At 41.6% G+C, this 23,278-nt stretch overlaps 2 protein-coding genes across 5 annotated transcripts in view; both read left to right on the forward strand.

Annotated features, from left to right (window-relative positions):
- The window catches only part of GFPT2 (glutamine-fructose-6-phosphate transaminase 2), a gene marked incomplete in the record, with an annotated part of 25,338 nt that extends 16,847 nt beyond the window's left edge, over positions 1 to 8,491 (forward strand). The window contains 12 exon segments of the mRNA XM_034780130.1: positions 1,066 to 1,145; positions 1,606 to 1,723; positions 2,167 to 2,330; positions 2,925 to 3,020; positions 3,130 to 3,227; positions 3,643 to 3,763; positions 4,177 to 4,334; positions 4,471 to 4,585; positions 5,279 to 5,406; positions 6,188 to 6,355; positions 6,789 to 6,950; positions 7,595 to 8,491. Of these exon segments, the coding sequence (XP_034636021.1) occupies positions 1,066 to 1,145; positions 1,606 to 1,723; positions 2,167 to 2,330; positions 2,925 to 3,020; positions 3,130 to 3,227; positions 3,643 to 3,763; positions 4,177 to 4,334; positions 4,471 to 4,585; positions 5,279 to 5,406; positions 6,188 to 6,355; positions 6,789 to 6,950; positions 7,595 to 7,639 (1,453 nt within the window).
- A 4,680-nt stretch (positions 8,492 to 13,171) lies between these two features.
- The window catches only part of MAPK9 (mitogen-activated protein kinase 9), a 63,264-nt gene continuing 53,157 nt past the window's right edge, over positions 13,172 to 23,278 (forward strand). For all 4 annotated transcript variants that reach the window (XR_004646935.1, XM_034780132.1, XM_034780131.1 and 1 more), the window contains exon 1: positions 13,172 to 13,299. The gene's annotated coding sequence lies outside the window, so the exon portion shown is untranslated. The remainder of the gene's footprint in view (positions 13,300 to 23,278) is intronic.

The following is a 23,278-nucleotide window of genomic DNA, read 5'->3' on the forward strand; positions in this document are numbered from 1 at the left end:
TAATGATCTTACTTTCTAAAACTACAGAATTCTAAAGGATTAAATTGTTTCACGAGTTTCGTTTTGAAAGTCTGTTATAAATGCAGCCTCGGTTGTTGAGGTAATAATTTTGTAAAACATGAATTAGCATTTTATAAACACAACTGAAAAGCCGTCAGAACTTGACAAACAAGACTTATTCTTGATGCATGTAACTCAGTTATTTTAGAAGGAATTGCTATATATTGTATCAAGAGAAGAACTTACAGAGTCAGACACACCACATAGGACGGGCTATAGGTGTGGAATTTCCTAGATATGCTGTAGAACATGTATGTTGACTCTTTTTAATTGAGGTTACAAAAAATGGACTGGTTTAAAGTGTAATCTAGTGACTTAATGTGGGGTATGATCCATCTGGGTCAGAAAAGTGATAGAATTCTGCCTTGCCTCCTAATCTCACACAAGTCCATAGGCACAGTAATTAGGGTCCTGAGTTTGAGAGGAAGAAAGGCAAAACAAATCCCTAATTATACAATGACTATTGGGCTTACTGCTGTCTCATTTCAGAGGCAGAGAAAAATATGTATCTGTAGAAAAGAGCAGCTTCTTGAGTATGCAGTATAAAGGGATCCAACTACTGCTTTACAGATTTGCTCATATATATTTCCATATGTGCTATGGAGGAGAGCAGCCTAGATGATACAGTGAGGGCGATCTCCCAGCGGCACTTGGACCTCAGCAGCTGCAGGAAGGAGGCGGGGATGGGACCTCTAGGGCAGGAGAAGCCCTAGGCACCAGATACTGAACCAGCAGCAGCCATAGCTGCTGCACTGGCAGCCTGGGGATGTAACCATCTAAGATCATGGCATGCCTTCCCATAAGAGGGGTGGTTGTAGGTGGGGAAACTGAGTTACAGTTGCATCATTCCCAATATATCATGCCACAAGGGTGTGGTTGGAGCATCTGCCTCCCTATGGAATAGGAAGGGGTGTGGCCTTTCAACTCTGCAGATGTCTAGTTAATCAGAGAACCTACCCTGTATAAAGGACTTTCTAGCTAACTTGCTCATCATTGCATTCACAGACGAGGGAGTCCTCTACTGATTGGAGTTCGCAGCAAATACAAGCTTTCCACTGAACAGATTCCTATCTTGTATAGGACATGTAAGTTATAACTAGCTTATCTGTTGGTTTTTCAAGATACATAACAAATACAGAGCAGGATTTTCTTTTAAACATAAATTAATTTCAAGTCACATTAAGTCCTTTAGAAGAGAAGAGGTTAACTTCTGTACCTTAAAACCATCAACAGATGCTCAAAGTGAGTTCTTATCTGAAAATATCCAATTTTGTATTTGTTATTTAATGTCCATTTGAGAGGGGTTACTTAAATGCAGTGTCTCTCCTTGCTACCAGATAGACTGGACAAAATACACGGTCCTACATTACACAGAGTATTCAACTCAAAATTCTAAGAAATGCAGGTTTCCTCTTAGAAATGGTGATCATCACTTTTTTTGTGATATCTTGAGCTGTGTAGTTCACAACCTATTTCAAACCACTTGGGTTCTGCATTTCAGATTGGTCTATGTATTGGACTTGTCTCATTTTATTTAATCACTAGGCAACATTGAGAATGTGAAGAACATATGCAAGACCCGAATGAAAAGACTGGATAGTTCTACCTGCCTTCATGCTATTGGAGATAAAGCAGTAGAATTTTTCTTTGCTTCTGATGCAAGGTAACGAGCACTTGTATTTTTTGGTTTGCCCTGTAGCAGTGACAGTCAGTTTTTGACACCTTATCTGTTGGTTCTCTTCTGTTCTTTTGTGAATTGGAGGTAGGCTGTTTTATCATGGAGATTTAGGAAGCCCAACTGGTAATTAGTCTACTTATTTGATAAGGATGGGAAAACTTATACCAGAGGTGGGAAAGAGCTTTTAATAGAACACCACCAGTTTTTGAGCTGTATTCTAGTGATACTTGCCAATCTCTAGCCTTTCTGCCTCTGATGTAAAATATATCTAATGCAAGTAGTCAAAGCAAGTTAAAGTAGCAACTACCAGCAAAGTATGTGTTGCTGGAATGGAGGGTAGCTTTGTTTTTTTTAATTCTACTTCTGCTTCCCACTGAAACATTGTTCCAAATATAAATGTCTCCTCCTCTATTTCTGTCTTTCTGTAGTGCTATCATTGAACACACCAACAGAGTAATTTTCCTAGAAGATGATGACATTGCAGCAGTGGCTGATGGGAAACTTTCTATCCATCGGCTAAAACGTTCAGCTAGTGATGACCCCTCTCGAGCCATCCAGACCTTGCAGATGGAATTGCAGCAAATCATGAAAGGTAAGTTGGAACATCTACAAATATAGTCTATTCAAAGGTGGACAATCTTCCTGATATTGGAGTGTGGGGGATTTATACCCCAAGAAAACTACCATCTGATCATGTCATGATTTGCACCTGTTTCTAGCACTTGAAAGTCCTTCCTGGAAGCTGGCAATCCCAGGACATCTGACCAAAGGGAGGATAGGGAGTGCATTGTACTACCTTCCCCTGTAGATGACAACATCAGATTTGTGCCCTAGGTAGTTTTTAGTTTTTAATGTGTTCAGTACTCGTAAGCCTGGACTGATCTGACAAAGCTATAACACAACACCTCAGAACTTTGATTACAAAGAAACTACTTATTTCTGTTCAACTTCCTCCAAAACACATTTATTAGATTGTCCTTTTTAGGGAAAACTAATCCCGTTAAATGGAACAAATGGCCTACTCTTCTTCCTTCCCCTATCCCTAAACATCCATCCAGGCACAACTGAGATGAGATGTTACATTAACGCTTTGTCTAAACCAGCATGCTTCTACAGGTCATTCTGAAAGTTGACTCTGTAATTGAAATAACAAAAACAACTGAAACCTTCGTGTTTGTCTAAACAGGTAACTTCAGTGCATTCATGCAGAAGGAAATCTTTGAACAACCAGAATCTGTTGTCAATACCATGAGAGGCAGGATGAATTTTGAGACCAAAACAGGTAGCTTGGAATATTTAATTATTGAAGTTTTGTTGGCTTATAACAAACATTTTACACATTGGCTTAATAATAAAATCCCTGGCTGAAGTATACTTTTTTTTTACTACAGTTCTGTTGGGTGGTCTGAAGGACCACTTGAAAGAAATCAGAAGATGCCGACGACTGATCATTATTGGCTGTGGGACCAGCTATCATGCTGCAATAGCTGTACGTTCCACCTGCTCTAAAATATATGGAATACTTAGCTTTGTGATTTAGAGAACAGCTTTCTTTCTTAAGCTCTTGGTAGGAGTCTGAAAATAGATGTATCTTTCTTTCCCCTTTCCTCTGCATCTGACACATAGTGTTAAACACTTTTTTTGTTTTAATGCAGATTTACTATGATCTACCATGCCAGAAATTAAACTTCTGCTCCTTGATGTTACTTATTAAAACTGATCAGTAATTACAGCTGCCCAATCTTCTATAACAGGAATAAATAAAATCTTTCTTACTAAGTTTTGTAAATATACTTATCCTTGTTTTTCTCTCTCTCCCGCCCCACCCCCCCAAAACACAAAACTATAAAGTATTGATATATGGATGGCAGTATTAACAAGTGTCTTGTGCTTATTGAATATAGACCCGACAGATGTTGGAAGAGTTGACAGAGTTGCCTGTGATGGTGGAACTTGCTAGTGACTTTCTGGATAGAAACACTCCTGTATTCAGGGATGATGTGTGCTTTTTTATAAGTCAGTCAGGTGAGTTGCCTTGACTGCTCATCCCTGTCTGAATAGAGGCATGTAGCAAAGTTATTTAAAAAAAAAAAAAATCCAATAAATAAAACTTATTTCTGTCTGAATGTCTTAATTTGAAGTAAAACAAGGGAGGATAATGATTAAAGGTACCAGAGCTCTATATTGGATGCAAATCGTGCTTTTCAAATCAGTGGCATGAATCAAAAGTAGAAACAGCTTGTGAATAATGCTTAAATGAGGTTTCAGTGTAAATGTTTTCACTCATGATTACAAACTTTTGTTGTTGTTGTTTGTTGTGCACAACTGGATTCAATTGGTTAGAGCCTGAAGTAAGCTTGAATATGACAGATTTAAAGTTTCCCAGTACTCTTGCTGTTCTGTGTTTAAATTTAAATGTCAAACTACTTGTTCTGTAGGAGAAACTGCAGATACGCTTCTGGCCTTGCGGTATTGTAAGGATCGTGGGGCTCTGACGGTTGGCATTACAAACACCGTGGGAAGCTCAATATCCAGGGAGACTGACTGTGGTGTGCATATCAATGCAGGCCCTGAAATAGGAGTGGCAAGCACAAAGGTAACTCTGTTCACTGTGGCTTTTTATACCTTTCCTCTGTGAAATCCAATCAAAATGTTAATACATTGGTAGTTAAGATTTAGGTTGCATTAAGCAGTCAAGTCCGTAAGAGTTAACGTTCTGTTTTTGTCGGCAGGCTTACACCAGCCAGTTCATCTCTCTTGTAATGTTTGGCCTCATGATGTCTGAAGACAGAATTTCTTTGCAGACTAGGAGACAAGAGATCATCAGTGGGCTGCAAACGTTACCTGGTATATTTGAAGTTCATACTTTTTTACTATTCCACGTATTGGTGCATTAGCGCTCATTAGTGCACTGAGATTTTTCCCTCATTCTGGAATATAATCCTTTGAAGTAAAATGATGATATTAACTTGATTTCAAGTAGTACATTTGTCTCTGTATAATCCTTTCTCCTGCTACCTGACCTTTAAAATCCCATTCCAACTTAGTTTCTCTTTTCCTATGGTTTCACGAAAGATATGGATAATAAAGAAAACTGATGGTTGTGAAGCTGACGTATACTCAGAGCTGCCATATAAATGGACACCAAGTAAAGAAATTGGAAAACCAAGAAATGTCTTACTCTAAAATGTAAATTGTAGTGAATAATTTTTTTTGGATACAGGTTCCTTTTAAAGTAACTTTTAGAGTATTTACTATTTTGTTTAAATCAAGCCTATACAAAACAGGTTCCAGAAAGAATTATAAAAGTATATTTAAAAATACTAAATGGATCCTGTGGAAACTAGATCAAATAAGACATTTTAGAATCCAGTCGTCTGTCTAGCCTTCATAACTTCGCAGTTTTGTAAATAAGTTTAAATTCATACAGTTGAGTCCATCTGTTACTGCTTCATTGAAACAGATTGAAATACTGTCAAGCTAGTAAACATGGAATAATGGCATTTATGCTACATTCTTTTTTATTATATGATCTGATAGAGATGATTAAAGAAGTCTTGTCCTTGGATGAGAAGATACATGACTTGGCCCTTGAACTGTACAAACAGAGGTCGCTCTTGGTTATGGGGCGTGGCTATAACTATGCCACTTGCCTGGAAGGAGCATTGGTGGGTATGCTTTTGAAAACTTAAGGATTCCTATTTACCTGTTTTGATGACTTATATTTAAAAAAAAAAAAAGGCAGCTTGCTTCTTTTTCCTGTAATTACATTTTTGAATTAGACAAAATAACTGGTGCAGTTAATTCTATCAACTTTTAATTCTTTCACTCCCCTTCCCATTGCTTTTTGTTCCATCTGCAAATGTAACTGTATACAGGCAAACATCATTTATAGCTATTTAAACTCCCAAAACATGTATATGGCTAAGGAAAAAATGTGTGAACTTTTTATGCTGCACCATCTTTGCAGTAAACCTCTCGCACTAGGACTATCAGATGATGCAGTATGTCTGGTCAGAAACTATCACCATTTGCCAAAGATTTGACTGATTCTAAAATATAAACCTGAGAACTGTCTCTAACTCTGGCCACTTTTAACACATCTTAATCTGTGTTGCAAATTTCTTTGACTAACCCTAGTCACTCCTACCCCATCTGGCTATTTTTTTTTGCCCCAGTCAAAGACTCCCATTGACTTCTGTCAGACATAACTCATGAAACGACTACACCACTTTTATAGAAGTGGAAATTAAGGTAACTTTGCCAAAAATAAGTTTGGGAATTGGTTTGTCTTAAGAGGAAATAAATCAATTTCTGAAAAGAGCACATTAAAATTAACCTGTTACCTTATTTCCATTTTTAAACAGCTGACATTCAGGTTTGTATCTGTTTTTGCCCTCTGAGGTTCTTACCTGTTTTGCCCTTAATGCTCTGGCATTTGCTTTCTAGAAAATCAAGGAGATCACGTACATGCACTCCGAAGGTATCCTGGCTGGTGAATTAAAGCATGGACCACTGGCCCTTGTAGATAAACATATGCCTGTTATCATGGTAATTATGAAGGATCCCTGCTTCACCAAGTGCCAGAATGCACTGCAACAGGTCATTGCTCGACAGGTAAGCCGTCTAGTGAGCACTGTATCATATGGAGAGATGTTCTGCCTGTTGAAATATGACACTACTGATCACACTTCAGAAACAGAATGTGATGGTGATTTTGTCTAATCATCAAATCAGATGCATTTGCCATCTGATTATAATATAACATTAAAAGTTGACACCAGTGGTGAAGAGTGACTTGTAAAAATGCAGTTGGAATAATAATAAAGCTGTATATGGTGCTAAAGTCAAAATCTCGATTTAAATTAAAAATACCATCATGTAAACAAGCACCTAGTTTCCTATAAAATAAACCTACATTGACATTTTTCTTTCTATATGTTTGAGTAATGCTTTCAAAATATACTATAGGTATTTCAGAAACCAGCAACCTACACCCCCCCAAAAAGTTGTATGTCACCACTCTTCATTATTACATTTTTATTTATAGGGTCGCCCAATTATTCTGTCTTCTAGAGAAGATACTGAAAGTTCAAAATTTGCATACAAAACTATTGAGCTGCCACACACAGTTGACTGTCTCCAAGGCGTCTTGAGTGTTATTCCCCTACAGCTGCTTTCATTCCACCTGGCTGTTCTTAGAGGATATGATGTAAGTATCTTCCGTATTTTGGTACTGCAGTTAGAGAAACATGCTTGTGAACTTCCTCCTACCAGCCTAAAGAGAGGGGAATAGTTAATGTATGTTAACAAGGGAATAGCTGTGCTCTAGTTAGTCAAGATAGAATTTCAGTACAAATCCCCTAACTTAAGCTGCTTTTAACTGGAGTATAAAAATTCCATTTTCAAGAGTGAAATTGAGCAAATGATCAGTCATTAGAGTGCAGACTTCTCTGTCTATTTTCAGGAAATATTTCCAGGGTAAGTGAAATTTATTCAAGGAGCATGTGCGATACCTTTTTCATAAAAATTTCTAAGAACATTGACCTTGGAATGGTGCCATTCTTGGAGAGTCTGTTCCAATGCCTGTCTTAAATTTTATCATATGATAGGGTGTTTTATCATAGTAATGTATATATTCAAGGAGGGATGTATTGTAAGGCAGCTTTTGACTTCTTTGTGGATTTAAAATCTCAAACTTTTTTGAATCCATATTCTTGGGCATTCACTGGTGTTGGGACAGATGGGCAGTAGAATTCATTGATACATGCATGTGTGCACGCAAATTGAATTAATTCAACAAATGTAGAAGATTGCTTTAACTACCATATTCTGAAAATCTGTTGTTCATTCCAGGTGGACTTTCCAAGAAATCTGGCCAAATCTGTGACTGTGGAATAAACAACCCACAATGTGATATATGTATTTTTCCCCCCACCAAAGTTCTAAATTTTACTCCTGTTTTTAATTGATGGTTACATGACGTTAAGTGGAATGATACCATTAACTGGAAAGTTTTGGGGACCGTTTTTAACTTGTTTTAAAAGCTTTTGATGTGCCTTGTACCCAAGTGCTTTTGCTTATGGCAAATGTTGTTCCGCTAAATCCTAAAAATTGCCAAAGAAGAGAAATCATTGTTTACACAGGTATAATGAATGAACTTTTTTTACTACTGTGCAATATATATAATATATACAGCTCTGGTCAGAGTAACTGTGAACGTTTTTGGCCAACACTACTTAACTAGTTTTAAAGACAAAGTATTTATAAGTACAATTGTATAGCTTTTTAAATTATTTGTTTTTAGTATGTTGCTTATCTGTAGCATTGGTAATGCCCAGAATATAAATTCTGAGCATGTAACATTTATTTGTGTACAGAGTCACTTTTTAAAATTTTTATCTTTGAACTGGAAATCTGTGGCCTTTGAGGGTTTCCCTTCCTCACCCTTTTTTCTCCTAGCTTTTCTGGATGCTTTCCACTGCACCTAATATTTCTTTGTTAATCATCTTTTTCCCCACTCCTCTTCTGTGGCTGAAAATTCCCAAAGACTCCTTCAGATTTATTTAACTAAAAGTTTACCTAAATCAGATCAACGGTTTGATTCATGTGCAGTTCCACCTTCATATGCATGGAATGTACTGTGCAACAAAATAAGGGAACTGGATATTTTCAAGTGGGTTACAATGCTTCTGTTAAAAGATTGTACAATCAAATTCCTATGCAATTAAAGAAAATAGAGAATGTAAACTCTTCGTGTGTGTGTGTGTGTGTGAAGTCTTTTTACCTGATTCTTTCCCCTTCCAAACTGGTGATGAAAGAAACAAATGAATATACAGTAACTACTCTTCAGTACAATATCTGCTTTTCCAGCTTTAAGAAAATTTTATCTGCAATCTTTGAACAATCAGAATATTAAAACAATCACTACTTTTTTTGCAAGAATGAAAAATGAATAAAGTGTTGTCCAAGGCTTCATTTTTAGAGAATAGTCTTGTGCTTAAGACCATGGACAGGATTTCAAAATCTAGGTTAAACTACACTCCAGGCTTTGTGTGGCATGGGACAAGTCACCTAATCTCTCTCTGCTTCAGTGCCTTGTTAGGAAAAATTATGCCCATTTTACCCTTTGTGTGTCTTGCCTAGTTAGACTGCAGACTCTTACTGTATGTATGTACAATACTTAGCACAATAGAGGCTTCAGTCCAAGTTGAATTATTTCCTTGGATGTACATACGCTTACTTTAGCTGTGTAACTATTTGCAGTAATTAACTTGTACAAAAATACGGTCCAGCTCAGTGTCCTCTGATAAGTAAAGTAGGAGTAAAGAGGTTATTTTTACCTCTATTTGGCACTGGCTCAAATGATCCAATGGCTCAAAGTTGAAGCTACACAAATTCAGACTGGAAATACTGGCATATGTTTTTGACAGTGAAGGTAATTAATCATTGGAACAATTTACCATGGGTCATGGTGGATTCTCCATTGCTGACAATGTTAGAAAAACATCCAATCTTGATCTTAAAGAGAAGCTCCAGGAATTATGTGAGGGACATTCTATGGCCCATGTTATACAGGCCAGACTAGATCATCACAATGGTCTCTTCTGGTCTTGGAATCTATGAGCTTTTCTAAAGTGCTTATCAATCTTTGGGTGCAGATATGTTGTAGCCCTCAAAGGAGACTAAATATTATATTCTCATTTGAACTACCAGCTGTTTGTATTGTCCTTCTTTGATATGGCTGAGTTAGACATTTCCCACAATTTTAAACAGGAAGCCATTTTTTCTATTTATGGTCATAACATTTATGCCTTTCATGTGAAGAAAAAGATCTCACTTGCATTTGTAGCTTAAAACCTTTCAAAAATTTCCAGTGCCAACAAACGGTTATGTACATCTTTAAGCTAGGATCAACCAAACCTTGGTGTAAGAGTTGGTTTCCAGCTTTCCCTATTGGCAAGAATCTTGGAATACTTTTTTGAGCAGGCATCACAGATCCTAAAAACTACACAGGGTGCAAGAAAATCCTCCTTGATGTTTGGGTATCATATCACACAGGAACACTGTTCTGTTTTGGTACAGAAATTCTCAGTGTCTCCTCAAATGTCCTGTTATCAAATACTCCCCTTTGTTCTGTACAGTTGGATAACTGCAATACTGTATCATGGGAACTCAAGCCCAGCTGCTGATCAGCTTCTACACTGAAGCATGTTAATATCTACGACAAATCCTATCCCATGTAGTCTCATTGATAGAATCCAGAAGTCCAGCTTTGAAGGATGACCTAATCTTCTGATATTGTGAAATATCTCTTTAAAATAGGCAGTGTACAGTAGAATCCATTTATAGTGCACTACATCTGTAGTTAAACTTTCTTATAGCAAATATGAAAAATTGAGATTTTTTTTTGGTAATATAGAAAGTTGTACCTAATATTTTAATCATTTCTAATCTTAAACCAGGGTGGATAAAAATCTATGAATTAAAAAAAAAATTTTTTTTTCCCCTCAAAGCATTTTATTAAAAAAAAAAGCTAAGATACATTATAGCTCAAAGATATCTCATCATGGAATAGGGATTATTAATTCTACAGTATGAGACAATATAGTCATGTAATGTTTAAGAAAAGCTTTGTAAATGATTTCCAATAGATCATGGATTAGGGACCCAATTTTATGGGGTTCCACAGGCTTCTGTATAGATTATTTAGGTTAATCTTTCTATCTACCCAATGGGACTCAGTGCTCAGTATAGAAGATACCATCAGAGATGCTTAATTTTGCAGTTCTCAAACTGGTTTTGTGTCTCCAGAGGTAACAGGTTTAAAAAAAAAAAAATTATAGAGATGAGAAATAATAGCCCTCAACTCTATTGTCCCTCTGCAAATTTGTGTACAGAAAGTCAATCCCTTAACTCTCTAAAACTGCAAAGTTTCAAAAAGTTCAATGAATAGAAGATTGTTGGGGGCGGAATAGATTTGGATAAGGAGAAGTCTGGAGATAAATATGAGAAGCGAGGGACATATGCTTGTTTTATTAAACTAGTATATGTTTGCTGTTGGGGGGGGGGGGGGAATCCAGAATACTTAACATTATTGTTTTAGTTAAACAATTTAAATGTCTGTTGATGTTTGCCTCCTAATACAGCAAGAAACTCCTCCAACTATTGATGATTAACCTTTTGAATTAGAGAGAGTTCGCCTCCCAATGACTTCATAAATATCTACTTCAATTACCTTTTGGTAATTGAAATAACCAAACAATCATTCATTTTCTGATATAGCTGTAAAACTAATCTGAAAAGTTTTCAAAATAAATCAGTTTAAAATGTATAGTGTGTACCTTCTAAAAATGAGACCTACATCTGAGTTGCGAAAAATATGTATTAAGGTTATAACAACCAACAAGAATGCACTTTTATGTAGAAAACCATGATTAAATCAAGTCTTCCTGACTAGTGATTTAAATCGAATCCACCCTGTCTTAAACTATACATATTTGCAAAAAATTTTGCATTTCACCTTTAACATTATGTAAACATAGTTGTGGAGTAGCGCTATTGAGCTATTATAAATCTCAAGGGAATGTGGTAATTGTAAGAGTGAAGTACTCTATCAAATGGGTTGTCACATGAGAACATTCAAGAATTACCTTAATTCAAATTTTTGATTGGGATTTTAATGGCTCATGTACATTCTTGTCAAGAAAATATTTTTGTATATCATACAAGACATCTCCCTGTAGGGTTGCTTTTAAATAGAGATGTTTTAATACTTACACATTTTAATGGCTTGATAGTGGTACAATAGCTTGTTGTAGTCTGACATCTGATGAAGTGGGTATTTATCCATGAAAGCTTATGCTCCAATACGTCTGTTAGTCTATAAGGTGCCACAGGACTGTTTGTCACTTTTTACAGACCCAGACTTAAAAGCGACAAACACGGCTACCCCTCTACTTCTTGTAGTAGTTTCTGATAAATTGTTCTTAAGCAGGGTTTGTTTTACTTTTCAAAACTCTTTGACTTTCACTGTACTTTTTTTTTTTATTTTTTTAAAGGCATGGATGCCAATGGCATCTGTTGAGAACAGAATTTTTTTGGCAGGTGGTGGAAAGGACTTCTTATGTTTATTGAGCAGCTAGCTTTCTTATATTGCAAAAAGGTGCAGTATTAAGGCAAGTTGACAACTAGTCACATTAATTCAGGTGTTTAAAATGGTTTTTCAAATTACAGTGAGGGGAGACTAGGCAGAGGTGGAAATGATCACTAAGGCGTAGATTGTGTCAAGAATTTTTTTCCTTTTGGTCAGTAGCTGTTCTAAAAAGCAAGCAATCTTAAAGGTGAGGTGGGGAGGGAAGAAATGCAGAAGAGTAGGCTTGTAATGTAGATTTCTGTTGGGGGGGAGGGAAGAGAGGCCTAAATATTCCCCTCACTTACTTTGCTTTCAGTGCTCAGTCATTGCTTACAATAAATACATAATGTGGCATTCTACACCAATGATACAACTTACAACATCTATTCATAATTCTTTTAATAGGGGCAGGGCTGACCCGGGGCTGACCTCCTCCCCTTTTTCTGTGGTAACTAAATATGGCTGCCATGTGTTACAAACAGGGCCGGCTCCAGCTTTTTTGCTGCCCCAAGTGATGAAGCTATAAAAATAAAGCCGAGTGGCAGCACTTCGGTGGTAACTTAATCATGCCGCTTCATTCTTCAGCAGCAATTCGGCAGCGGGTCCTTCGCCCCCCGCTCTTCCTTTTCGGTGGCACTTTGGCGGCAGCTCAAAGAGGAAGAGAGGTACTGAGGGACCCGCCACCGAATACCCGGACGTGCCGCCCCTTTCCATTGGCCGCCCCAAGCACCTGCCTCCTTCGCTGGTGCCTGGAGCCGGCCCTGGTTACCGAATTAACGGGAGAGGTTCTACAGTAGCAGAGTGATCACATCCCCCCACTATCTCCTAAAAACATGGAGGGAAAGTGACCACAGCATGTTGTGATGCAATGAGCACCAAGTGACATCCTGACAGGGGGGGGGATGGCATCATCGTGTGGGAATAGAAGGGTCTGCCATGACTTCACGTCATGGCACCATGGCAGTTTGTGGCAAAGGGTTGACATCACTGCCCTGACAATGGTGCTTTACCCTGAAGTGAGGGGGTCCAGCCTCTCATGATGGCAGTGTGGGGTGAGGCGGTATCACACTGATTACATCACAATGAGGATGACAGTATAACAGGGATTGATGACATCAGCACGGGGCGGCAGCGAGGTAACTGAGACTAACCAACCCCACAACCTCCCCGCCTCTACTGCAGCAGCCCCCTGCGCCTCTTCTTCCTTATGTAGTGGCTAGCGGGTCCCGCCTCCACAGGCTGATTGGCGGTGGCCGGCAGGCACTGAGCGCGGATTGGGCAGTGTGGCTGCTCGTCAGCGGGTCCGGACCTGGCGCGGCCCGTGAGGGGGCCGCGACGAGAGGCCATTGTGGCGAGGGAGGCCTTGGGAGGTGGAGGAGTGAAGCCGCTACCGCGGGACCCAAGCGCCGAGCCGCAGGAGCAGACGGTGAGGGAGGGAAGGGAGGAGGAGAGGGCAGCGGGAGGCGGGAAAAGGGGAAACTGCGGCCGGGCGGTTTCTGTAGCCGGGCGGAATGGGGGGGGAGGGGCGAGTCTCCAGGCCCGGGGGCCAGTGGTGGGGGGACTTGAGCCCGCCCCCCCCGTGCGGGTCCGCCTGGCCGAGCCCGCTGCCCGGAGCGCGAAGCCGTCGCCGGAAACTTTCCCGGGTGTCCCTCCTGCCCCGCTTTGCCCGGCGGGCTGTCGCTGGGGCTCGGCCCGAGGCGGTGCCCCTGGAGCTGCCCCGCACAGGGCCGGGGCTGTGTTTTCGCCAAACGCCCCCCCCCGCCCCCCCCCGGGTGCCGCAGTCTGTCAGAGCCCAGCCCCGCCGGCCGCGAGCCCCTGCCCTCGGTTCGCATCCTCCGTCCTGCTGCAGCAGAAACCGTCTCAGGTGAATGCCCGCCCGCCTCGGGGGCGCTCAGCCTCGTGCCGCCGGGGGGGGGGGCGTTAGTAGCTGGACTGCAGCGTGCGGGGAAGGAATTGCCCCCCCCCCACCCCCACGGGTGTAAAAAACTCTGTGGGAAACTCATTGTCAATAGGCTTCCCCGGAGAACCCGAGCAGCGCTTCTTGCTCAGTGACAGGTCGGGCACTTAAGGGCTGTTCCCGGCACTGAGATGTTGGTCTCGTTGTCTTGCTTATGTGCATGGGCCCCCTGTTTTAAAAAGAGCCCGTCTTCTCGGGGCAACTGGTATGCTAGTGTCCGGGCCCCAGTCTGCGTTTCTGGGACATTAAATCGGTATAAAAGCCCCCTGCATCTTGAGCAGCGTACATTGAGTATGACTGATCTGGAAAAAGGTGTCATCCCACATCAATGGGCAGTGTTGCTCAAAGTGTAAAAATGTGATTAAAAATTGACCTAGCAACATGACTTTAGCTTTCTGTTTGCTGAACCAGAATAATTTCACAACCTAAAAAGATGGGTTTTTTTTTTAAAGATACTCTCTTTAAATCTGTTAAATCACTATGTGGCAGCATAATCTGTGGTATTGAAAAACAGCCCCGGGAAGCTTGTCACTGGCTGTACTGCTAAAATGTGCTTTAGAGGTAGCTGTTGCCTTTTGCTTGGAGAATGAGTACAATCACGGCAGCAGTCTAGAGCAGAGGTGGGCAAACTATGGCCCACGGTCCACATCTGGCCCGCGGGACCTTCCTTTCTGGCCCCTGAGCTCCTGCCCCGGGAGGCTAGCCCCCGGCCCCACTCCCACTGTTCCGCCTCCCCCACAGCCTCGGCTCGCTCCACTGCCGGCGCAATGCTCTGTGTGGTGGGGCTGCGAGCTCCTGGGACAGCACAGCTGCAGCCTGACCTGGTGCTATGAGCTGCACGGTGGTGTGGCTGGCTCCCGCCGGGCGGTGCAGCTGCCTATCCTGGTGCTCTGGGTGGTGCAGCTGTAGCACCGCCAGCCACCGGTGCTCCAGGCAGCGCAGTAATGGGGCAGGGAGCAGGGGGGGTTGGATAGAGGGCAGAGGAGTTCAGGGTGGTGCTCGGGGCGGGGGTGTGGATAGGGGTTAGGGTGGTCAGAGGGTGGGGAACGGGGGTTGAATAGGGCAGGAGTCCCCTGGGGGCAGTCAGGAATGAGAGAAGGGGTTAGATGGGGTGGTGGGGGTTCCGGGGGCTGTCAAGGGACAGGGAACAAGGGGGAGGTGGATGAGGCAGGAGTCCCGGGTGGGCTGTCAGGGGGCGAGAAGCAGGAAGGGTCGGATAGGGGGCGGGGGCAGGCCATGCCTGACTGTTTGGGGAGGCACAGCCTCTGCTAACCGGCCCTCCATGCAGTTTTGGAAACCCGATGTGGCCCTCGGGCCAAAAAGTTTGCCGACCCCGGTCTAGGAGCTTTAGTTGCCAAACGTCTAATCTGAAGATACTTTGAATCTCTAGGAGTGTATACCATTTCATTCTAACTGCTTGACAATTATTGGTTTCTTGTATTTTATGTACATTACGTCTGTTTTGTTAGTAACTGTCTTAACTACTACATTTCAATAGTAGTTTAGCTGAATAGATTTCAACACTAGAAGGGATCATTATAATCATCTAGTCTGGTCTGATCTATTGCTATACAATATATACCAGCTGTGACAGAACTTTACCTTCAGAACTAAGATGCTGTCTCAACTTACTGCTTTTCAAGATCTAAATTCACTATCAAGGTTATTAGGTTAAAAACTGATTATCCTAAAAAGTCTAACATTCCAGAGTGTTCAGAGTCATGATCGGGGCCAGGAGTGGGTCTGCAGCCAGTCTGGGAGCGGGCCTGCGGCTGGTGTGCCGGGAGCGGGCCTGCGGCTATGAGTGGGGCTGGAACTGCGGCCAGGAGCAGGGTGGGAGAGGGGCTGCGGGGGAGCGGGGGCTGAAGCTGGGGCAGCAGCCGGGAGCAGAGCCACGGGCAGGACTGGAACTGGGGGAGCTGTGATTGGGAATGGAGCCGGAGCCATGGCCGGGAGCTGGTATCTGGGCCTGGGCTGGAGTAGAGCTAGGGGCAGAGCAGGTTGGGGACCACTGACCTACCAGTAAGGTACACGCTAGGTTTAAGTGCATTTATGGTACAAACAATGATAGTTAAAAACAAAAAAGTGACACTGAAACTTTCCATATCTTGTTTCTGTGACTTCATCTTTTCATTTTATAAACTTACAAATTTTATCCTAACTACCAGTATTAGAATCTCAACCTGGGATTTAAAAATCAAGTTATGCTCCTTGAGATTCTTTGCCCTTCATTGCCAGTAATAAAGATTCTTCTACAAAATTGATGTTTATATTTTTGTTGAAGTGCCTTTCTCTAGACCTGTATTTAAAGTGAAATACTAACAGTAGTAACTTGGTATGTCTCTGAAATAAGCAGATGTGACTTGAAGATATACAGAGAATGGGTCTGTTTAGTAAGAACATGCCACTTTTGAATAGTCACTCTCCTGACTGTAATTACACTTTAAATAGTGCATGTAAGCTAAAATGTATTCACAAGTTTACTGCATCTGACATGCTATATTAGCCTTGTGGATCTGGAATTTTTCTCGTGGTTGCAACTAGTTGGAAAACAAAATAACTTTCAGATTGGACCACCCAGTGTATGTAAACTGCTTTTTTTATGTACCATGTGCATATTTCTCACTTTTGTATAATCCTTTTAAATTAGTAATACATAATATTGATTCAAGAGATGTCAGTTTATGAAGATGTTGGTGAGATTATCATCACTGTTCATCTTTCATAGTATGAATACCTTAGTTTTCTGTTTCTATATTGATCATAATTGTTTCACTAAATAAAATGAGGACACCAGTAACTGAAAACTTCTGTTTTTGAAATTGAATGTGATGCTAAATTCTAGTGGAGTCTTTTACTTTCCATACCAGTGTTGGGCCTACTGATACTGGTCTACAGTCAGGATGTACGGAATGTGCTTTGTATACCCATGACGTATATGATAGGTCAAATAAACTGTTGTCAGTTAAGAGACTGGTACCTGAGAGTCAAGAAATCGAGTTGACTGACAAAGTTGGTGGTCTCGAACCCTAATCAAACCAGTTTCCCACAGTCTGGAGTTCAGAGAACGTTTATCCTGGCTTCTAAATCAGCTTAATTTTAGGATAGTTTTATACAGTCAAATTCTGTCAAAATGCTTTTTGAGCGTGTAGCTTCCTCCTTCCTTTAATGCTTCATCTTTAATGCTATCAGGAAAAAGTGTTCTTAACTCAAGTTAGCTAGCTCAAGGTAAAACCCTGGTAAAGACAAGGCAATTTGTATTCTTCACATGAGTTAGCACGTTGAGTTGAAGCCTGTAGGCAAGCCTAGTCTCTAACTTCACCTACTGATTTGTATGAAAACTACAAACTGCCTTTTCTCTACTAGAAATTTACCTCTAGTTATCAATACACCTTTTACTCCTGGGGGAATTCTATGCCACTGTGGAATGCAGAATTTTGCAGAAATTAACATGTGTGCAGAATTTCCCCCCCCCCCACAGAAATGGGCTGCAGTGCTGTTAGCTGCCACTAGGGGCCACTGGACCCAGCAGAGCTCAACTCCACATAGAAGTCACTTCTGGGGGGAGGGAGAGGGAGTTAGAGGGTTCCTGGCAGCTGCAGTTCCCAGCATGCCCTTAGGGAAGGAGAGGGTGGTGCATCAGGCTGTTTCTCTTTCTGGATCCCTGGGCTCTTGGGGAAGGCAGGTGTCTGGGCTGTGGGGGGCCATGGCTGGGCTCTGGGGGGGAGAGAGTGCGGTTATCTGGGCAAGGGGGACCCTGTGGCTGGGCTCTGGGGGGGGGGGGTGGGGTTATCGGGGCCGGGGGGGGGGGGGCGTGGCTGCGATCTGAGGGGGAGGGTGTGCAGATATCTGGGCTGGGTGGGCCCTGTGGCTGGGTTCTGGAGGGGAGAGGAGGAAGTGCAGGTATCTGGGCAAGGGGGACCCCATGGCTGGGCTTTGGGGGGGAGGGGATTTGGGTGTATTGGCTGGGGGGGGCCATGGCTGGGCTCTGAGGGGTAGGAGTTGTGGGTGTCTGGCCACCTGGCTGGGCTCGGGGGGAGTGGGGGCAGAGAAACAGGAACTGGGTTGTCATAGGGGTTTCTTTAACTCTCTACTCCTGGGAGAATTTTTGTGTGTATCTGTATAGTTACAGACAAACTTGTTGCCACGTATTTTTAAATAAATTTGCAGAATTTTAAAATATTGTGTGCAGAATTTTTAACTTTTTGGTGCAGAATGCCCCTAGGAATAAGGACCTTTTTTTTCCCTAGTGAAGATAAGGCCTAAGGAGAGTCTGGCTCCTAATAGCTGCAAACTGTGGACCATTTCCCCCTGTCATAGCCTTCTTATAGTGTGCTGGGAAATGGTCCCATCCCAGTTACCCAGACAGTTGCTGCAATTAGGACAAGTAGCTGTGATCTTTACTTTACTTTGGGGTTTAACCTTCTCCTTGTCCAGTGATCACTTTGCTCACCTCAGTTCTACTCAGTTGCTGACCACAGTTCTGCCACCCATTATGCTCAAATGCTGAAGATCGGGGATGGGGTGGGTGATGTTTAAAACTTTGCCTTTCCTCTGGTCTGCAGGACTTGTCTATGCAGAGATTTAGGGCATGGCAAAATGGAGTGTACATCTACAGCAAACCTGCTTGCTGCACACTAACTACCCATGTGGCGACCCTTGCTTAGAGAGAATAAGAAAGAGAGGGGACTCCTCAAGAGGATGGGGGGCTGAGGACATAAAACTTGCAGAATAGGGGAAGGAATGATGGAGAGAACAGCAATAAACTGCTTAATGTTAGGGCAGCAATTATGTTATATGCTTGGATACTATGGTGATGATATTTTAAAGCTTTGACTACTAATCTAATGCTCCCCATTATGTAGTTTAAAAAAATTCCCACTTCATAGTTTGTATTCTTTCAGCTATGCCTCCTCAATTTGAAAGTGTGACGAAGATTGTCTTAATCCTATCCCATAAAACAAAATATAAAACGAATGCTCTGAAAATTAAAATATAGGAAAAATTGGAACTCTGCTTTAGAGTTCTCAGAACTCACTGGGGTGACTCGGATGTCTGAAAGAGCTTTGGAAGAGGGAGGATTGTTCAAAAATTCGGAATTTATCAACAATTCTCTTTATGGTTCATTATGAGTCTCTCTTTATAACTTTTTTGTAAAGTTAGGCTATTTCTCCTCTTTATTTAAATAAAATTTAGTATTCTTGCAGTACCTGGATGTAATCAGGTACTCTCTTGAACAACTCTTTAAATCCTATTAGGCCTGTTCTACAGGGTCACACACTTTGTTGCTTTGGTGGGCTAAGCTCACTGACACACTAGGGGTTCTTTGCATCACTCCATTCCCTACACAAGCTCTTTGTGTGTCCCCGTCCTGTCCCCCTCTATTTCAGGGACTCCCTGCACCCCTTCTATCCTCTTCCTCAATTCAGGGACATTTGGCCCCCCCTTACCACTCCCCCCTACACCTGGGGCTATTGTGCCCCATATTCCTCCTACTCCCATACTTGGGTCTGCCTACCAAGACCTCAGCATGCCTCACTTCTTCCCTCCCCTCCCTTGCCTGTACTCTGTATGATCCCTGTGTCCCTGCCCATTGTCTCCCATTTCCCTCTCCACCATATGCCAGGGGCTTTGTGTGCCCTCTATTTCCCCCTTCCCCTCCATGCCAGGTCCTTCATTCTCCTCTTCCATGTAAGGAGCTCTGTGTGCTCACCCTGTTTGCACCTTCTCCACCACCAGTATTGTTTCTTTCCATCTGGGGGATAAGTCATTCAGGCAGCCAACATTTTAAAATCTATTGGGACAGAGCTAAAATGAATGATGTTATGCTGGAAGATTTTTATGGCTGTCATCAGCTGGGTTCTTTAATCTGTAGACAGTAGCTGAAGCTAATTGGTCTCAGTGTATCCTCTAGTGGAATTGATCAGATGCTGCGTTCAAAAGTTATCACATCACAGACAGACAAATGAAAATATCAAAACCAGCAAAAATTATATACCCTGGGTTTTAATGTATTTATCACATTTCTGTAGCAATGTGGATGGCTCTGAGAGTAACCTTACTTCATGGAGACTGCCATATTTCCTGTGACGGAGAAAAATTTTCACAATGATTTCAACTGGAAAAGCACTCTACTTTTGCTGGTTTTATATAAATATATTGTTTTATATACTTTTTTGTTTATAAAGAAAATATGAACAGTGGATTTAAACAATTGAAACCAAAAACTCCATGTATACACAAACATTTAAAATATGTGATGAAACATTCCCAAAACAATGCTTAAAAGGGAGTGCTTTTCTATTAAAACCAAAAGGAAAGTGATTATCTTCATTATCTGCTCTGTCAGCCTTAGTGAATTAAGTATTTTAACAGTTTTAAAATGTTAAATACAATGTAAATTTTAAAAAAAGGCCAGTTCCAGTGGCTTTAAGTCTTGAAAAGATCGCTGAATTTTTCCTTTAATGTAGTTATTTGTCTCTATTTCTACAAATTATACTATTTAAGTTGCAGTGTCGAACACTTAGAAAATGCCATATTTATGGTGGCCTATGCAACCTTAATTTGATCTCCAGGTGCATCCAGCCTGTTCACTGAATGAGAGGAAGGTTCTGTGGAAAAAATAGTGTGTAATAATGTAATTAAAGATCATAATGCATATGCACAAGGGAGCTGAATTAAGGTTTTATGGGCAACTGTAAATCTAGCATTTTTTAACTTTCACAGTGCTTGAAACTTTGCAACCTAAATAATGTTCTTTTAACATTTTTTGTATGTAATTTCCTAAGTGTGCTTTCTTAAAGAGAGATGTAAAACCAATTTTTTAATATGTACCGTTATAACAACCCCCTCATCGTGTATCAGGATCCGGGTTTAAGCCCTCAGCACCACAGCACAGACTCATACCACTTCAGCTATAGGACTGTAGTTACATTGTAGTGGGGGGAATGGGCAGATGGTACCATGTACTGGGTCTAGGAATGGTCAGGAACAGTCAGGCAGGCTTGCTTTTTGCCCCAGCTCATTCCTTATATAGACACTGAGTCAGGGGGAGGAAAGGATTGTTGAAGAAGGTCAGTTTCCAGGTATTCCCTGCACAGTGATAGAAAGACCAGGCTCTTTAGGGTGTTCAATAATTGTTGGCAAGTAGCCAAAAATTTCTGAGGCACACAAGGGAAGTGATCATTTTAAAGATTTAGCTGACTTGCAATATGTACATGTCATGTGACTGGTCAAAGAAAAGGCATGTCTGTAGCCTGAGGGGTTTCTCCTTATTGAGTATCAAAGACCTGTTGCAAAAAATGGAGATGTTAATGATACTTGAATAAAATGTGTTAATTATCCTTTATAACGGAAAGTGTTAGGCAACCTAAATATAAGGAAGGCTATCAGCTCCTCCTTTAATAGAGAGAAATAATGAAATTTAAACTTGTTTAGAGTCTCGTATGATCAGAAAGAAAGGTGCTGACAAATATATCTGATCTACTTTGACTTTCCTTCAAGACATCAGGTCATGGCAGTGAGGGGGTATGTGTGGAAGAAGGGTGTTTTGGGTTTCCCCTCCACCTTAGTAGTGTTTGTTTACTCAAAAGAAAGTAGATGCAGTCTTGTCACCCACTTCATGTTTTTCTCTTCAGTGTTAGCGTGGAAATTGTGAAAAGGAAAAAAATGATGATTAAGCGGGCAGTGTTCCTTGTTACTGGCTATGTGTAAAATTCCATCCTTATCCCTTTTATCCACATCACCAAACTCAAATGTTCTTAAAATTCATTCTTGCAATAACTGAACTTGTGCCATTACACTGGTTCCTGTTATCATTTAGTATCCTCTTTTAAATTTAATTTCTGACAATTTGAAGACTAATGCTATAATAGATTAAAACAATCAGCAGTCCTCTGGATTCCTCAGGAAGTTTCCCAGTATGTGGTGTTCTTTCTGAAAGTACTTTGAGCCCTAAAACTGTGCCAAGTACTTATAGACGTTTGCATGGTTATATGTGACACTTTGTTGATGATTTATCTAAATTCTAGACACAATGGATTGTCAGATTTTGAAACCTATGTAATGTTTACTGTTTACCTTTTTTGTAATTTGGCATCACTTTTCCTCAGCAGGCAGGGAATTGTCAGTAGCTGGCAAAGGAATGTGAACAAGATGGTGTCTTTTTGCCCTAGTGTGACAGTCTTGATTCTGGATTTAAAATCTCAAATATTTTAATGGAGAATACAGTAAACCTAGTCAGTATTATAGATAATACTAGGCCCATTATAACACATACTGATTTAATTTGTGTGAATATAGGTGTATCTGAAAAAAAAACAATGAAATGTTTTCACTGTGTCTTATGTTAAGTGATTTTTGTTTTTTTCTGAAAGGTGCCAGAATAATGAAAATGTCATCCAAAAGCAGATCATAGATGAGGCTTTTAATTAAAAAAAAAAAAAAAAAAAAAAAAAACAGTAACTTTTTTCATTGCCTGACCAACATCATTGCTTATTGAGAGATTGTCTAATGACACTTCCTTCCCATTCAGGATCCTGTGGGCCACTTCTGTTCCCATTTCAAATTGTGTTATATTGCTATGGTAATTGCAGCAATTAGTTCACCAATATTAGTTTTCCATGTATGTATTTTAACTGTCTTCAGCTACTATATAGTATTGGAAACATGTATGAGAACTATCACCAGTCTGTTTTTTTTGCAGGCTACCAGCAAAGAATTATGTGAATCACAGTTAAGAATATGTTGTGTTCAGGGGCAGCTCTAGGCACCAGCAAAGCAAGCACGTGCTTGGGGCAACCCATTTGCAGGGGCGGCAGGGATCCAGCATGGGAGCTGAGAACCAACAGGGGGCCCGGGGAGCTGTAGTTCCTTGGTTAACTCCCTACCTATAGACCCAGCCCTGGAGCAGGGAAAGAACTACATTTCCCAGCATTCCCTTGGCCACTACCAACAGGAAAGAGGGGGAGGGAGTGAGGAAGCTGAGACCTCACGCTGCAGCCTGCTTTGAATGGAGAGCTGCACTGTGAGTAGGGATACCATATATTTTAACATTCAAAAAATAGGACACTCCATGGGGAGGGAGGGTAGCCCCACCCTGCCACCATCCATTCCCTCCGACTACCCCCCACAGAAACCCCAACCCATCCAACTCCCTGTCCCCTGATCATCCCCTCCTGGGACCCCTGCCCCAACTGCCCCCCAGGACTCCATCCCCTATCTAAGCCCCACTGGTCCTTGTCCCCTGATTGCCCCCTCCCGGAACCCCACCGCCATCTAAGCCTCCCTTCTCCTTGTCCCCAACTGCCCCCTTCTGAGACCCCCCCCAACTTCCCCTCTAGGACCCCACCCCCCTACCTGTCCCCTGACAAACCCCTGGGACTCCCATGCCTATCTAACGGCTGCCTGTCCCCTGACTGACCCCCCCCCCCAAACGCCTGACTCATCT

The sequence above is a fragment of the Trachemys scripta genome, chromosome 8 (assembly GCF_013100865.1).
Source record: "Trachemys scripta elegans isolate TJP31775 chromosome 8, CAS_Tse_1.0, whole genome shotgun sequence".
Lineage (NCBI taxonomy): Eukaryota > Metazoa > Chordata > Testudines > Emydidae > Trachemys > Trachemys scripta.